Source organism: Micromys minutus, assembly GCF_963924665.1.
Source record: "Micromys minutus genome assembly, chromosome: 1".
Classification (NCBI taxonomy): Eukaryota; Metazoa; Chordata; class Mammalia; order Rodentia; family Muridae; genus Micromys; species Micromys minutus.
The window spans coordinates 138,456,898-138,474,717 of record NC_137969.1 but is presented as its reverse complement, the minus strand read 5'-3'; the positions used below and the strand labels follow the sequence as shown (position 1 = coordinate 138,474,717).

Here is a 17,820-nt window from a genome sequence, read left to right as displayed (position 1 = left end):
ATACATTAATGAATGCAGGACTGTTCACTGAGACAATAAACTTATATTTCGGAGCATTCACAAAAAGGGACCTATCATGACAGCCCTCTGAAAGGTCCAACAAGCAACTGAAAGGGTCAGATGTGGGTATTTGCTCCTAACCAATGAGCAGAAGCTGGGGATCTCCGTGTTTGTATTAGGGAAAAGCTGAAGAAGCAAAGAAAGGCAACACTGTTGGAGGACTAGCAGTATCAATCAACCTGGAACCCCGAGGTCTCTCAGACACGGGAACACCAACCACAAGACCTTGTCTATATATCTCATTTGATAAAAATAGAAATACACTAGATGCTTATTCCTTTTCATGAACACTTTAATTACATATGCTGGGACAATTCATTTCATGATTCACAACAGGGTATTGTCACAAAGCAGAAGCATAATAAATCCAGCGCTCAGTGCCTCATGATACAACCAGTGGAAGCCCTGTTCATATACAGAAGCCATTGAGCTTACTTTTCAGTTATAATGTAGTCACTGAGATTGATTTTAAAAACCATCTTATTGAGCTGTTCAATAAACAAACATGTTAACCTGATCATTAGTTACACTGAAACACATTAACTAAACAATCTACATTAAGGAGAGACTCAATAAAATCTCATAGGTTTATTTTACAATATATTATGAATATATACTTGCATATCATCATATTCAATAAGAAAATGAAAAATCTGGATATTGAATATTTGTAATCAACTCTTAAACAAAATATCTTTGTAAGAAAATAAAACTATAAGTGGTAATTTGTACAATTTTAACATAAAGAATATAGTAAAGCTTCATTAACTATTGCAAATAGTATGGTTGTTTTAGTTCTGTTTGATGTAGCATTCATCCAGAAAAAAATCTTCTTTACACAATCTTCATAATAAATTAATTCTGAAAGGCACTGTTTTCTGTGTACAACTTGAAGGCATTAGTACCGTGGTGCAATATTGAAAGACATCTCAAATTATAGGGTCAAGTTTTAGAAGCTCTGAACACTGCAGAGAACTATCGTCTCCATGTTTTAGTAATCCAGACTTTTAATAAAAGTTTTACTTTAATATTTCAATTGTTTTTAAATACAATTAACAGGTGAGTTAGGACATAAAGTGTTTTAGTTTAACTTAATGTGTATGTCCTGCTTTTTAATAGGAATTTTATTATGGTAGATTCATCAAACTTTTTTTTTTCTCTCTAGAGAATTGAAGATAGAAAAAATATAATGCATAATTCATGAATGGTTTATAAGAATGGGATCAAATTAATCTTGTAGCTTTCTGTGGGGGGTCTGGATCATTCATTCAGTGTGTGGAGGGGTGGGAATGGATTTGTGTGCAGGTGCACATGGAAACTTGATACCAGGCATAAGTATCATTTCTCAGGTGCCATGATTGTTAAATCAAACCAGCTTCTGGCTGCTTACACACAAAATTTAAAAGAAGATATAGGTGCGCACTACTTTAAGATTTCAATATGAGCTTTGGGATTAGAATTCAGTTCTCCAACTTTCAAAGCAAGAAGTGTGCAAATTAAAATAAGGAAGTGGAGGAGGAGGGATGATGGGAGCGGGTGGGTAAGGGGATACATTTGAGATGTAAATACAGAGAATATCCAATAGAATAATAATAAAAACTCAAAAATCTTATTTTTGCTACCTGAAATTTAGCTACTTAATATTTTTTCACAAATAGGGAAACATATCACATATAAAACATGTTTTGCATACCAACTCAATTTTACCTACCCTACTTTGCAATATTAATTTAATATCATAATTGATTTGCATTTACCATTATGGGAGAAAAAGTGCTACAACTAGAACTCATTAAGGGAATTTGCTAAATAAAAACTATCCTATGCAAATACTGACTCACACTCCAGATTTATCTTTAATGATATATCAGTTTTCAACTCTAGATTTATTTCTGCCTTCTCACCCAATTTTCTGAGTCTAGAAAACTGTTGGTCAAATTATTTAACTCTTTTAAGGAATTAATTCTGCATAAAGTTGACATTGAATTTCTAAATTCACTAATTTCATAACATATAACTTCATGTATATCTGCATATGTATATACACACATACTCACATGCTTCTGATAATTTTGGATTTTTTTATTTGTATTTTTCTAAACATGAGGTGAACTACAACTGTTTACTTCTAATTATTTGTTTATTTTGCTCTCAATATTAATCGGTGCCTATAGCTGACCCATGTAATTTGAACTTTTGGGCTAATATACTCTTAGTATATACCATGCATGTCTTTTGGGGTTTATGTTATGTCACTCAGGATGATGTCCTTAGTAGATGAATTGTACTTAACTATATAAATGAACCACAAGTTTTATATCCATTTTTCAGTTGAGGGATTTCTGGGTTGTTTATAGTTTCTGGCTATTACAAATAAGGTTGCTATAAACCTAGTGGAACACGTGACCTCGTTGTATGGTGGAGAATCATTCAGGTATATTTCCAGAAGTGGTTTAGCTGGGTCTTCAGGTAGAATTCTTCCCAATTTTCTGAGAAACTGTTGGATTGATTTCCAGAATAGTTGTACCAGCTTATAACCCCACCACCAGTGGAGGAGTGTTCCCATTGCTCCACATCCTCACCAGCATATACTGCATGAAATTTTGATCTCAGCCAATCTGATTGATGTAAAGTGGAAACTCATTTTGATTTGCATTTCTTTGATGACTAAGGGTGTTGAGCATTTCTTTAAGTGCTTCATAGCCACTCAAGATTCATCTGTTGAGAATTCTCTCTTCAGTTGCATACCACATTTTTTAATTGGGTTATTTGTTTTTTTGAATTCTAAATTTGTGAGTTCATTGTATATTTTGTTTATTATTCCTCTATCAGCTGTAGACTTAGGGAAGATATATTCCAAATCTGTAGGTTGTTGTTTGGTCCAACTGAAGCTCTTCAGTTTCATGAGGTCCCATTTAGCAATAGTTGATCTTAGAGCCTGAGCCATTAGTGTTCTGCTCAGGAAATTTCCTCCTGTGCCAATGTAGTTGGGGCTAATTTTCATTTTCTATTATATTAGATTCAGTATATGTGGTTTTATGTTGAGGTCCTTGATCCCCTTGTACTTGAGCAAATACAAGGAGACATATATGAGTTTGTATTTTTCTTTTCTATACTTTTATTTTGTGTTTGGTGCATGTGTTCATGTGTATATTTTCAAAGGTGTATTCTCAAGATTATTGTCAGTAATGTCGTTTGATCTCTCTTGCATTGTATTCTTTAAGGCCAGGTCTCTCAAACTCAGAGTTCATTTATGTGGGTGGTGTCCCAGAGAGTTTCATTGGGCATTCTGTCTTTTCTTTTTAAGTCTTCTGTATGTCAAGAATGATAACTACTGAAAGTCTTTCTCTCCTTAAAGATGAATTTATAAATGTCATCGATAACCTAATTTAAAAAGTATTTAAGATATATTCAGTTTATGTGCAAGAATGTTTTGCCTGCATGGCTGGCTCTGCACCATGGGCATGTGGTGTGCCTGAAAATTCAGAAGAGGTTGTTGAATCTTGTGGAACAGATGGCAAAGATGATTGTAGCTGACATGTGGTCTGGAACTCCACTCTGGGTCCACTGTGAGGACAATGAGTGAGTGCCCTTAAGGACTGAGCCCCAAACAACCTCAGTCTTAAAGCAGATAAGTGAGTGCTGAGCTTAGCTTCATTGTTCACAGTCTGTTTACAGTATTACATGAGTGATGAATACCATTATTTCATGTTTAATCCTAATATGTAATTAGATCATATTATATTGTACATCTTAGCCATTCATACCACCTCATCAGAACTCAATTAAATTGACCCAACTTTCATTGGGTTATTTATTTTGTTGGTACTTAAAATTCTGGTTTTCTTAGATATTATAGATATTAATTTTTCTCAGATGACAAGCATATTATATTCATGAAAGGACCACGGCTTGACTAGTTACCTGGCCAAGACCTGGATAATCTAAGCATAATAAGGGATCAGTGGGGCTTATGACCAAGCCATAGCTGATAAACTGTTAACAGTTCATACAAGGTTAGAGAAAGGGAGAATGTCAATTATCTTCAGGGAAATAAACCCTGATAGGCTGGTCATGTACCAATAGATAATTATTATTTCTATATGCTTTTCTTTAATTATATTATTTTGATGGCCACACTTTTACTATTAGTTTATTAATAGTAAACTAATTTACTATTAATAAATTATAAAAAAGGTATAAAAAATAAGTTTTACATGCAATGTTTATTTTTAGTGTTAATAGACTAGAAAGAACTTTGTTAAATGCATGGAAATTATTTGCAATTGGTATGGATGGAAATTGTAATAGGAGACCACATCTGAAAAAGGTTAGAAGAAAAGTATGCAGAAATGTATAAGACGTGTGATTCATGTGGACGAACAGCACTGATTCCCTGAAAAAAAAATGTCATCAGAAGCTGCTGAGAACTGAATAAGGCAAAGTGGGAAATGCAGTGTTGATAAAAGAGGCCTCAGATGAACTACTTTAGTAGGGACTGGGTCCAACTATGATTTAAAGCAAATATCTGGCGATACATGTATAGGATAATGATTTAAAGAATTATTTCTTATGTCCATTGTGTACATTGAGAAATGTTCTAAAACAATTTTATCCTCATGTCAGAATAAAATTGTTTAGCAGCTACATACCATGGATAATGACTGTTTCAAAAGCATTGGGATATTTGAAATGTTTATCTCATAACATAGAGATGAGGTTCTAAATACAAATACGGGACGTTTCTGTAAGTTAAGACTAATCTTTACTTTATAGGAAGAAAGGTATGTAGCCATGAAGAGGTTAGGTGACTTGAAATAAGAATAAAAGGAAAACATTTTGAGAGAGAGAGAGAGAGAGAGAGAGAGAGAGAGAGAGAGAGAGAGAGAGAGAGAGAGAGAATTACATGACTATCAACACACAAAAACTTACCAGATTATTTAAATTAACTGAAGCAGTTTCCCTTATGTTGAAAAAGATCAAACCAGTTAACTCTGGTATGACTAGGATCTTAGTGGTGTGCAGCCAGCCACATGATTTTCATCTCGTGTGTATTATTAGAAGGAAATGTGTAATTATGACTTTAAATAATCTTCCTGAAACCACACAATTCCCTCTCCAGGTTTTGATTTACATTTCACATAATGAAAACAAAATAACATATTAAATATTGTTCAATGTTTTTCTTAAAGCTTTTTAATATCAACTATTCTCCAGTCTGAGAAAAAAGGTTTATACATTTTCAATGCAACTTATTAAAATATTTTATAAATCTTAAATAGTTGCTCTCTCATTTTACTCACTAAATTGACAGAAATCCTTGAATTCATCCAGTATTACCTACAACATCTTTATCTGAACCACTACAATAACAAAAGAGCCACCAAATTCTTCACTATCTCTGGTGTAGTCCCACACGTTGGTTCCCTCTGCTACTGTGAAACACCACTTAACACTCTTCTTTGTGGATCATCATGTTCTACTGCTTAGAACCATGTCTTCACTATGCACATGCAAAGTTATGAATATTCAAAACTTTCACCTATCTTGAAAAAACAAGTTACATGCACACATGCTCTAAAATGAGCTGTGTGCTCAATAACTCATCATGAGTGTAGAACATGGTTAATTAAATAATGGTAGTGCCATAATTCAAGTGGAGCAAGGGAGAGGCAGGCTTGATAACAGGTGGTATTAAAACACTGGTGGAAGATTATCAGTGCCTTACACAGCATCCTAATGAAATCTGTTATGTGCTTTAATTAAATCACTACATTTAAATTGTATTTTTAAAGTCTAACTTTTGTTGTTGCTGAGAAGAGACTACTACTTTAAATGAGCTCTAAAATCTATGTCAAATTATACCTAAGTACAACACTCAACACAAAGCCGGTTTCATGTGAGATAGATGTAAGGTGAGTAGGAACAGAAGCAAAATTCTCCTCTCCTATCTAGACTGACGAAAATATCATATATCAATATCCTGGGAAAATGCCCAAATTAAACAGTGAACATATATTTTCTATTGAATTCATATTTCATCTGCACCACTGAATAGTGTAAAATGTCGAATGTGTAACTGTTTGTCAATTACACACCCATAATTAACAAAAAAAGAGAGGGTGTTATGAACTGTGATTTCTTCTTTCTATAAATTTTTGCTCTTAGTGTATTTTTTTTCCAAGAGATTTTTAGACTTTGGATTCTCTTGTTTCATTCACTTTCCTTATGTGTTCCCCACATCATGTGTCTTTTCAGAGAAAGTCTCCCTCTACGTCACTGCTGAATTCTTGTCCAGTTAGAGAGTGTTCAAATTTGAATTAAATAGTAGCAGGGCTTGTCTGTGTGTATCTGAGTGCATATAAGTGTGAGTGTATGTATGTGTGAGTATGTGCAAATGTGTGAGTGAATGTGCGAATGCCTGTGTGAGTGCACTGCATGGTGTGCCTCTGCATGTAATTGTTTGTTTGTGTGTGTGTGTGTGTGTGTGTGTGTGTGTGTGTGTGTGTGTATGCGTGTGTTTAAGTCAGAAGACAACCTGTGAGAGTTGATTTTCTACCATTATGTGTCTTCCATGGATAAACCTGAGATTGTCAGGCTTGGTGGAAAAAGCTAAATCATTGTCCCTAATAGAAGCCTTTTTTCATATTTTTAGGGGATATATTTTCAGTTCTACATCCTATTATATCATTATTTCTATCATAGTCATATGTCTGACTATTAACACAATAAATTCTCCTAGATGCAAAGGCATTTTGATAATATTTATATGTCATTGTCAAGTGCCATAGTCAAACCATTATCCTTCCTCAAAGAATTTTGTTAAATTCATGAACATTAAAGATATATTTTACTAGCATTCAATTTTTCTTATATTTATACTTTCTGTGGTAGGGACTTAGCTGCCTTGTCATATATATTACCATATAAAGTTTCTGTATGAAAAGTTATTCATTAAAACCAGGAGTTGGGATAGTGAGATCACCAGGCAGGATGGAGATAATAACTCCTGCAGGTGACCCTCTGACCTGCAGTCACACACGAATAGAATCTATGCACACACACACACACACACACACACACACACACTATAATGGATACTTTTGAATAAAGTTTTCTCATGTGAATTACATATGACAGATGTGTGGATTGGCACTTCCTGCCTTTGAAATCCAATAGTTTAAAGTGAGAATTGTTTTACTAAAAGGATAAAGGAAGAAAAATTGGATAACAGCTATTATGGTATTGGCAGCGACAGCAATCCCATTATAAGTAAAATAATATTTAAATCTTTTAATCATTTAACTACTAAAATGACTTAATACTATCAAAAAACTCTTAACTTTCAAATCCCTTCACATTTGGTATGAATTTGTAAGAGCATTAAGGCTTCACTATGACCATAATTAAATGGACTAAAAAAATGTACCTCATATTTTTCCAGTTTCTGATTATTCAGAATGAATTCAGAAAGCCTCAGTATGACTTACTAAAACCTGGGGTCATTCATAGCAGTTAAAAATTACTGTGGGCTTATTACATCTAGCCAATTGAAATATAAGTACATTTTTGAGCTCCATCAAAACCACCATTGATACTTTACTAAGTATCTTTCAGCATATATATTCCTATTTTTCATATGTATATTGAAATGTACATTCAATATACATTGAGTTCAATATATATTGAAAATAAGAAATGAGATAAAATGTATTTGCATTGTATAAAATATGTCAATTATTTAAAGTATCAGTATAATTTCCTAAAAGTGACCATGTGAGAGCAATCGGCACATTAGTGTTGGGGTTTATTAGCCATCAGAATGAAAAGAATACATGAAATACTACTATAGATTCATGAAGTAAAAGATCCACCACATGAGACCTTCCTTACATGACAAGGCTTTAGAAAAGTTAACACAACTAACGCCGCACATTTTCTATGATTCCGTATGACAGGGTAGCAATCTTCAGGCTGCTTCACCAACTCGCCTGTGCATTCCTCACACTTACTCACACTTGTCATGATGAAACACTGGAATAGTTTCCCTCAAGTCAAAACTGAGTAAGAAGACAGGCTTTTCATTTTCATGATTATTACAGTTTTTGAAGTGTGTCAGTATTTAGTATATGAAAATTCATAAATCATGACTTAGTAAGCAACATCAAACACATTAAAATGCAATATATTGCCAAAATATGATAACCTTGACACTTCTTTATAGTACAGAAAATATTGCAGATAATTATGCATTATAATAGAATTTGGAAAATTTTATAATTATTTACTAATTATGTTTTCAATCATTTTGTGTACTTGTACAGTGCGTGGCGGGAGTAGCATATGTACAGACTCGTTTTTGTGTTTATGTACCTCAGTGAGGAGGCCCAGGGCAGAAGTAGACTGTGTGCCTATTTGCTGTATGACTGCATGTTATAGAAAGGCTCTTTGCCTTATTAAGGGTTCGTGTGTTGGTTAGTCAGTCTTAGCTACCCAGTTTGCCCTGTTTATTGCCCTTCCCCCCTTCAGATCCACTAGGATTACTAGCAAGCTCTGATGCCCATCAATTATTTCAATGGCTGCTGAGGACACTGATTCAGCCTTCATATTTGTAGGACAAATCATTTATCTGCTGAGCCATCTCTCTCTGTCTTAATTTACAAGTTATAAGAAAAGTTTTGAACCCGTCGTATGCCATACAGTCTAAAATTATATATATACTTGTATTTCTCAAATATTATTTCTGTATGAAAGAATAAGTATTCCTGGTCTTATTGGTCTGTTCCCATTGCAGTGGTAAACATAGCTAATTATGCTTCTTTTATGAAAATGTTTTTCCGTGCTCCAGTTGCTACAAGCTATTAAACTAGGTGCATTCCATACATGTTGATTTGAATACCTGATGATCTGAATGGTTCAATAGAAGTCGTCAGGAAGCTCATGGAAAATTCTTGAAAAGGATGCCAAGACTGTCTTCTCTTTAATTTGTGTATATAGTAGTCAAAGTAATACGGTATTCACCCAAGCACTACATGTGTTCCCAGGAAAAGCTTAGTCTCTCATTTCTCTTGACAGTGTGCAGACCTGGGTTCTTCAAAGCCTCTCCTCACAGCCAGACCTGCAGCAAATGCCCACCTCACAGTTACACCCATGAGGAAGCTTCCACCTCTTGTGTCTGTGAAAAGGATTATTTCAGGAGGGAATCTGATCCGCCCACAATGGCATGCACAAGTAAGGAGCCCTGTGGCTATTGGGAGATGCAACCTTTCACCAGTTTGGAGACATAGCATGATGGAGCCTGTCGTGTTTCTGTAATATTTTCCTCTCAAACAGGCATGTTTGCCCTTCACAGTAGAGCTGTTTTCCCCAAATTTCAAATTCCTTATTAAGCCTTGAAAAATAAACGTATTTTAATTGCTGACTATTAGCGCATCCTTTCCCCTGACCTCAACTTCAACATCTGAGGCACTACTGAATAGTAAATTCTCTTACTTTGTTGTTTAATTTTGTAGTCTTGACTTTGAAAAATCTTCATGCCTTTTCACATCAGATTTGTTATAAACACTTTCTGTAAGACAGTCTTCTGAACTAGTGATAATGCAATGAATGGCAACATCAACCTGTTATGGCTTACGTGACTAAGCTGCAGGGCTATTCAGAAGGTCATTTGCCAAAAAGTGGAGGCAGTCTGGCAGGCGCAATGAGGTGGCAAGTCTGTTAGATTAAAACAATATTATATACAAACGCAGCTTTCAACTTAGATTTCCTTGTATCCGCAATGTGTCTTTTTTTTTTTTTTTTTTGAGGTGGGGGGAGAATTGTTAACCATTATCAAAGCTCTAATTGTCATCAAATAACCAGCAGAGATAGATAGGAAACATTTTCAGTATTTCTAGTACTTAGATGTGCATTTAGCCAAGCTGTATATTTTTCATATTTTAACATATATTTTGAAACTTAGTGTGGCTATTTATACATTTGCTTGCTCAGTGACTGTACTTTCATATAATTTTTGCTAACATAGTATGTGATAAACAACAAAAAAAAAAGCGAATACATCTTTTTTTCACAGTAAGTGTCCCTCATGGCATCTCTTGACTTGCTTGGTAGTTTCTGGTTAACTGTGTACTCAGTGATGTTCACAAGACTGTAAACTTTACCTCTGATATATATTCAGAAAGTACAGATGCTGTTATATAAAGTAATCAGAAGCTGATTCCAAACAAATTTCAGTGGCCGAATTTCATGCACAGCTGAGAAATATCACTCTTTGTAATTCAAAACTAGTGATTTTGATGACCAAATGCCTTCTCAATGAGTTACAGTGATAGCATGCAGCTCCAGTATTAGAGTGGAATTCAACAATAGTTAACCTGTAAACTGTAAGCATTATCGAACAGCAAGAAATGGGTGGGCCAGAAAATAGTGGCATAGTAACAGCATTTCACTAAATCTTACTCATCTTGTAAATGATTACAAAGTTGTGTGTTAGAAGATATCTTTAATTGATCTAGCCACAATTTAAAGATTTTAGCATAAACATGGGTTACATTTATGTTTTTTTGAATTTATTTGGGAATTTAGGAGGAGAGTAATAATTTGGTGATTTATAAAACTGCTTAGCAATCCTTTGGAACTAAAGCCCACAGACTTCAAAATTTTTTTTTTTTTCAAAATTTAGCTCTGTGTTCAAAGGAATAGTAATCCATGCTAATTTCTGTCAAAACACCGCAGTGAGTGTGTTTGTCTGTTTTCACTTTCAAAGTACCACAACTGCTTATGATCATTATTACCACACTGGTTTGACTAGTTCAGAAGTACATCTTGAACTTTTTCTTCCATATATATATATATAATATAAGTATATATATATAATGTATATATGTATGTATGTATATATATATATTTATATAATTTATGATGCCTTTTAATATAGAAACTCTGGGAACATAATTTTATAAGACTATAGGACAAAAGGAAACAAAAAGAAAGCATCTCATCAATATATACTAAGGCCAGGAATTCTTTGTACAGCTATAGATTGATCCACATCTCTTGTTGGGTCAGTGCCATGGTTTAGATATAGGCTTACTCAGACGCTTTAATTTTATTTCTACTTAACAGTATCACATGAGTTGGTTTTCTTGGTAACTTGTGACCCAAAGGAGTTGATGTACTGTTACCAGAGTTATAAGTAAATATCCAGACAGACTTTTATTGACTTAAGGCAAAGAAAAGAATTGCATTCAGGTCAGCTGCTAGCAATGCATTGAAATTTGAAACTCATCAAGTGCATTTCCACTAATTTTTTTCACTTCAAGTTAAAGTATCTCCATTTTTTCCAGTTAAATAATCCCGCTTGTACTAAATAAAAATAATGCATTCATATCTTTAGAAATGGCTGAGAGTTAAAAGCGGCCACTGAAATAGAACTAAGGAAGACTGTACACATGTAAAACTTCCTAGGACTCAGAGAAAGGAACCCTTGAAAGTTGTTGAGAAAAGCAAGCCACGTACTTAAATATAGAATTGTTCTTCTAAATGGAATTCTAAATATCTCATAAAATGTAGCTTTCTTTTAAAATTACTTTAAGTATGTTTCTCAAAGATGGGTTAATATTGGGTTAAAATAAATATTGAGCCTCTTATTTGGGTCACATACTAATTAGGCTAATTTAGCCAGATTATTGTAAGGAGTTAATTCATTGTTATCACCTATTATAGCTATTATCACAGGACTGTATTTCTTCGACATCTGAGAGGTACCATTTGATAGTTGGCAGGCAGGAACACTCATTCAGATACAAAGAGAAAGACAAGCACATGAGCTAACTAATTTGAGAAGAAGACATAATATTTAAACCTGACTGAAAATTAATATTTAAATATCTATAATTTGACTTTACATCAGTTCATTTTTACTCCCCCTTTGGTATGTAAATAATTAGGTTTTAAAACAGTTAAAATGCTATTGAGATTGTTGTTAGCATTTAGCTGTAAAACCCTTTAAGCAACCAACATTATCTATATGAAAATAAAGTGTGCACTAAAAATGACATGGCATTAGAAAAGCTGCTATAGGGTTATTATAAGATGATGACTGTATATAAAGGCTTTTAGCTGAGAGAATTTCTTGCTTATTGGAAAGGTACCCAACTGGAAATTCAGTATATACTGAGAAACAGCACTCTGCGTTCTTCTCTCATCTTTTTTACTAGAAAGTTATCCTTTAGTTCAAGTCATGAAATAAAAAATCAGTAAGCAAAAACACCTAGTGCAGATACCGCAGTCTTTACATTCATCTTCATCCCTGAGCAACGTTCTCTCAGGAGAATTCCCAATTCTGTTTGCTACTTATTTATGCACTTGCTTGCTAAGTGTGAAGAGCTACCCAGAAGTTTAACAAAAATTTCCTACTCATTGCTAGCTCCCATAGAGGAACTATATATCCAGTGTGCAAAATAATTGAATGTATATTTTTAAACACAAAAGCTTATGCAACCTTTCTCTCAATACATAGGTTTATTCTATGACTATGTACATATATATTAAGGAAAACACCTGATTCTATTAAATACATTTTATAACACTCCCAAAGTAAATTAATTGTTATAGTGCACAAATCCCCACTTTTTCATAAAAAATTATTATTTTTAAATTATAAATTATGACATAAAATATTAATAATAATAAATTTAGTTTTTCTCCAGGCCAGGGATAAGTATGGTAAAGGGCAACTAATTAATAACTTCTTAAATATGTTTTTCTCACTTTACTTTGCAAACCAGGACCCCCCTCAGCTCCTCGGAATGCAATCTCAAATGTTAATGAAACTAGTGTCTTTCTGGAGTGGATTCCGCCTGCTGACACTGGTGGACGGAAAGATGTGTCATATTATATTGCATGCAAGAAGTGCAACTCCCATGCACGTGTGTGTGAGGAGTGTGGCGGTCATGTCAGGTACCTCCCCCAGCAAATCGGCCTGAAAAATACCTCTGTCATGATGGCGGACCTACTTGCTCACACAAACTATACCTTTGAAATTGAGGCAGTGAACGGAGTTTCCGACTTGAGTCCAGGCACCCGGCAGTATGTGTCTGTAAATGTAACCACGAATCAAGCAGGTAAGTGTCCTGCCCAACCCACTGCATATTTTTGATTTTGCTCTGCCAATGAATCCACAGCTGAGGACTGCACCCATTAGGTCCTGTGACAGAATGTCCCCAATATGAACAATTTCAGTACTTAAAACAAACTATGTCTCAAGGTATATTTTTATTTTAATGAGAAGTTCAGGCTTTCTTAGAACAAACATCCATAGCCCAAAGAAAGGAGATGTATGTTTCAACCATATATTTCGTTAAATATACAGTTTTTGAACTAAATCATTTATCATATATTAAGTATATTCTAATGTAATATATACATTATACATAACAATTATCATATATTAAATATATTGTAATGTATTATATACTATACAATATATAATAAATATACATAGTGAGTGCTTTAGGTTGCAAATCTACATTTTGTTGCTTTGCTAATGTACAATTTTTAAATTAATTTGTATAACAAGTTTTATTTGCTTTTTGGTTTCTTGCTTGATAGCTGTATTTTCATTGCAAATTATAACAACATTTTATTATATTTTTCTAACAAGTATAAGACAGAATTGGAGTACTGTGCTGGAGTATAACAGTAGTCACAATAACCATTTATAAGTGTTCACTAATTTGAATCATCATCAGAAGTTGGAAAAAAAGATAAATATTTTATTGCTGTTGCCTCAAGCTTCTAAAGTAAAATCTTTAACTCTTTCAACCATAATTTATTCTAACATAAGCTACATAATGTTGCCTTTTAAATCATGAGAAGTCACTAAGATGTATTTTCTTCCTTTTGGAGAAAATTCAGTTTCCAAGATCCTAAAATCTTAGTATAAGATACTCCATATTGATAAGCTATATGTGAGAATGACTTTTGATTTTTTTAGGGACATTACCAATGAACAACAATATATTGTAGTTGTCTTTGATTGACTGGTTTCCTCTGATTATAAGGTATATAATTTGAACCTTGATTATGTAAAACAGGAAGTTACTTTTCATCCAGTAATCATGGTACATCTAACCTGTAATTTGTAATGTTTGCCAACTGAGAAGAAATTGTATTGGTTGTCACTTTATAAATGGATGTCATATTTTAAAATCACTGCCAACTTATCCCTCAAATTTAAAATACTATTTTCTCAACATGACTATTTTAGGTCAAATAGAGCTCAATTCCATATACAATGGTGATGTCAAGAAACACCTAAGTTTTCTATTCAGCTTCAGCTAACATGGCTGAATCTTCAAGTTCTGACAACCCAGGAAGTAGGTTTTGTAATTATATCTGATGATATAACTTAAGGGAAGGTTTTTATTTTCAAATAGAAATTATTTTTTATATTTTAACTTAATATGTAAATTCTGCAAAGGGTTGTTTTCCAAAGCTTTGTTTTTTTTTTGTGATTAATTTTGTGGTTTCATATTTTACTAGCCTTACTAGATATTCTGATATTTTCTGATTGATATCTTTTGCATATGCTAGTAAAACACGGATAAATTTGGCAAAAAAGAGTAGGCAAAAAAATTGCTTATTCAATATGAAAATATTTCATTAAGCTAAGAGTGAAAACTGATTAGCTAAATTTGTCTATAATAACTGAATAAATTATTAACATAAGATATTTTAAAAAAACTTAAAATATTCTCAAAATGTGATACTTTGAGAATTTATTTAAATATAAGTGATACTTTTCTCACTTAAATTAATATAAGAAAACTTAAATGGCAGAATTATCCTAATCTAATAAATACATGTATAACATAGTTATAGAGTAACAGGAAATACATCTAGTATTTTAGTTATGACATTCTTGGTCAATAAAAGTAACTAATGTGCAGGAAGAGAAAAGTGAGGAAGAGAAACATGTAAAACAGTCTCAATGAGTTTCGGTTGTAAGAAGGAGGCGTGGAAGAGAATAGGGTCTGCAAAAATTAGGCATGATCAACCCTCATCCCAAGTGGAAAGAGAAGAAAGAATGGTAGGAATTTAGTTGCAATAAGTATGCAAAGATGGAGAAAACTAACTAAAACAATGGTTTCTCACATCCTTTCTAGTTCTGTAGATCTTGATTATAAAATTATAATCCTTTTTGAAAGTTAACAGTATTTATTTATTAAATACATGTTAGAATTTACTTATCCCATTAACATTTTTTAAGTTTTATCCTAAGAAATCTGAAACATATATTTCAACAGGTATTTAAAAGCACATTCTATAAAATAAAAATAAAAATAAATTATCTGAAATGTTAACTTGAAAGTTTAATTGACTACTTATTTGTAAGATAGCCTTGTACACATATTTAGTTGTTTGATTTGAAATAATTTTTCAATGGCTGTATTTGAGCTAAGTTCTAATACATCTACAATATACACATGTATGTCTTTTATGCTAAACAATAAACTAGATAACATCACAAGATTTTTAGATAACATAACAAAATTATTAATAATTTTATTAAAGTTTTCTTTTCTTTTTGAACAACTTTATTTTAAAAAACAAAGATAAAAGAACAAATTTTAAGCATTTTTGCATAAATGTATATGAATACATTTTTGTCAGTGTGTCTTTTTACCTCAAAGATACATACTAGAAGTAGTTTTTCCCCTTCAAATTATTCAAAATCCCTCACATGTTTGCCCACCCTATTTTGGAGTTTTAGTTAATTGTAGATATAGCCAAGTTGACACCCAAGAACAGCCATCACACTAGTTAACATTCAAAAATATAGAGTTTTTCTTTACAGGGGTGAAAGTATCTCATAAAAACTGATTTATCTCTGATGGGAAAATCCAACCCTCTAATCTCTGCAAATGATCAGCAATGTGTTGAAGGTAGCTTAGCTCTATAATGTGAAGAACTTTACTCGCTGCTTCTGCTTTAAGCAGTTTCTGACAGACATGTTGAACCAGTAGGGGTTACTGTTAATCATACTGCAGTCATTAATACACCTTTACCCCTCTGTTTATCCAGGAAATTTAGAAATAGTTGAAGATGTGTAATTGAATCAAGAAATGGATGACGATATGACATTCGTGATTATATCAAAGAGCCTCCCTACAAATTAAAATGCTTTTCTATTTAGATAAAGGGCTGTGACGTATAAGTATGTATTCCAATATGAAAAGTTTTGAGATGTCCTGATTAAGTAAACCACTGAATTTTTATTTCTAATATTTTTATTTTATTGGTGGTACAGACCATAAGACTCATTATTCTAGTCCAGGTAAGCCCATTTTCAATAAATTTCATAATGTAGCTTCTACTGCTTATTATGGGACTCATAGTTTTCTTCCCCGATGTAACAGTATACATTTTGTTTGCCTTTCTTATCTATCTTGATTCCTAAAATAATCAGGAACTGATTTTAGTATAACTTTATATTATAAGGTGTGATACCAGAAATTATGAAGGTTTCAAAAAATTGTACTGTCCTTACATAATTTCTTTAATGCTATAAAATAATGTCTTCTTGGCTCTTTCTGAAGATATAATCACGGGTGTTGTATGGGTTTTAGACAAATTCCATTTTACCTCACTAATTTGGAAGTCTTTTTCTATTAAGGAATTCTCAGTGGATCAGGTTTCATTCCTGGTTTGTTAACAGATGAATGTTTCATTTCTGTGCCAGCTCCAGTAAGGAGAGCTAATTTCTAACCCCACATTTATAGTGTGCTGAATAGAAATATTTCCTGATCTCTCATATCAGGAATGCATAAAATTCACTCTCATGCTTATATCTACATGATTTTTAAAAATTGAGTTTGAGAGAAATGTAAAAGTTATATTCCAGAAATATTTATGCCTAGCACAAAGTAGATAATTAGCTCCTATGAGTGTGTAGAGAACTTGACTACACCAGATAATATTTGAACCAGAAGAGAATTGCCTTCTATTGCCAATCATCACAGAAATGTGTGCATTTGCTTTAAAACAATTCAAGAAGGTGGATACTTCTATAGCCATATGTACTTGAGAAGAGAAGCTATAAAAAATATAAAGTTCAGGAGTTGAGTGTGTTTCTAATAACTTTGAGTCTTTTATTTATCAAATCATTCCAATACATAGGGATAGAGGGCTTGTGGAGGGGAAACTGGGAAGGGAAATAACATTTGAAATATAAATAAATAAAATAGCCAATAAAAATAAAATTTCAATCCTTTCAAATTAAAAAAAATAATAGAGTTATTGAAAAGGGGAGGGAAGGTTCAAGAAAAGGGTGCAAGTGTTTGCAGCCCTAGATGGAGCTCTACTCACATCTTCCTAATGCACTAATGAAGGTCAATGTACTTGTGAAGCAACAGATGGCAGAGACTGGAGTCCATTGATGTTCTTGGAACTGTGGTTGTTTGTTTCTTTATGTCACACTTTAAACCACAAGAGGGCAACGTCCTTACAACCAGCACAGTATTTTTGTTTTCTACCTTCTTGACCCGAAAACTAAAAGTATAGAAGTCATGAAGACAAAATAACTTAAGTAGCCTAAGTGAAGACCCCAGCAATTCCTCTGGTATATCTCATACTTCATACCTTAGGTCTAGCAATGGGAATAATATTTAATTTTCACACTGTTTGGGCTTGTTTCTTACTTTTTTAGTTATGATTTATTTATTTTAGAGGTTGATGAGACTACTTTCCTCTGTAACT

The 17,820-nt window shown here is 33.0% G+C and overlaps 1 protein-coding gene across 8 annotated transcripts in view; it reads left to right on the top strand.

Moving 5' to 3' along the window:
• The window catches only part of EPHA5 (EPH receptor A5), a gene marked incomplete at both ends in the record, with an annotated part of 356,599 nt that overhangs the window by 174,649 nt on the left and 164,130 nt on the right, over positions 1 to 17,820 (top strand). For 2 of the 8 annotated variants that reach the window (XM_080935764.1, XM_080935763.1), the window contains 2 exons: positions 9,136 to 9,291; positions 12,849 to 13,184. The exons of 4 other annotated variants lie outside the window; for them this stretch is intronic. In XM_080935764.1, coding sequence (XP_080791890.1) covers positions 9,136 to 9,291; positions 12,849 to 13,184 — 492 coding nt within the window. The remainder of the gene's footprint in view (positions 1 to 9,135; positions 9,292 to 12,848; positions 13,185 to 17,820) is intronic. 2 more of the 8 variants (XM_080935766.1, XM_080935765.1) reach the window with 1 other exon arrangement.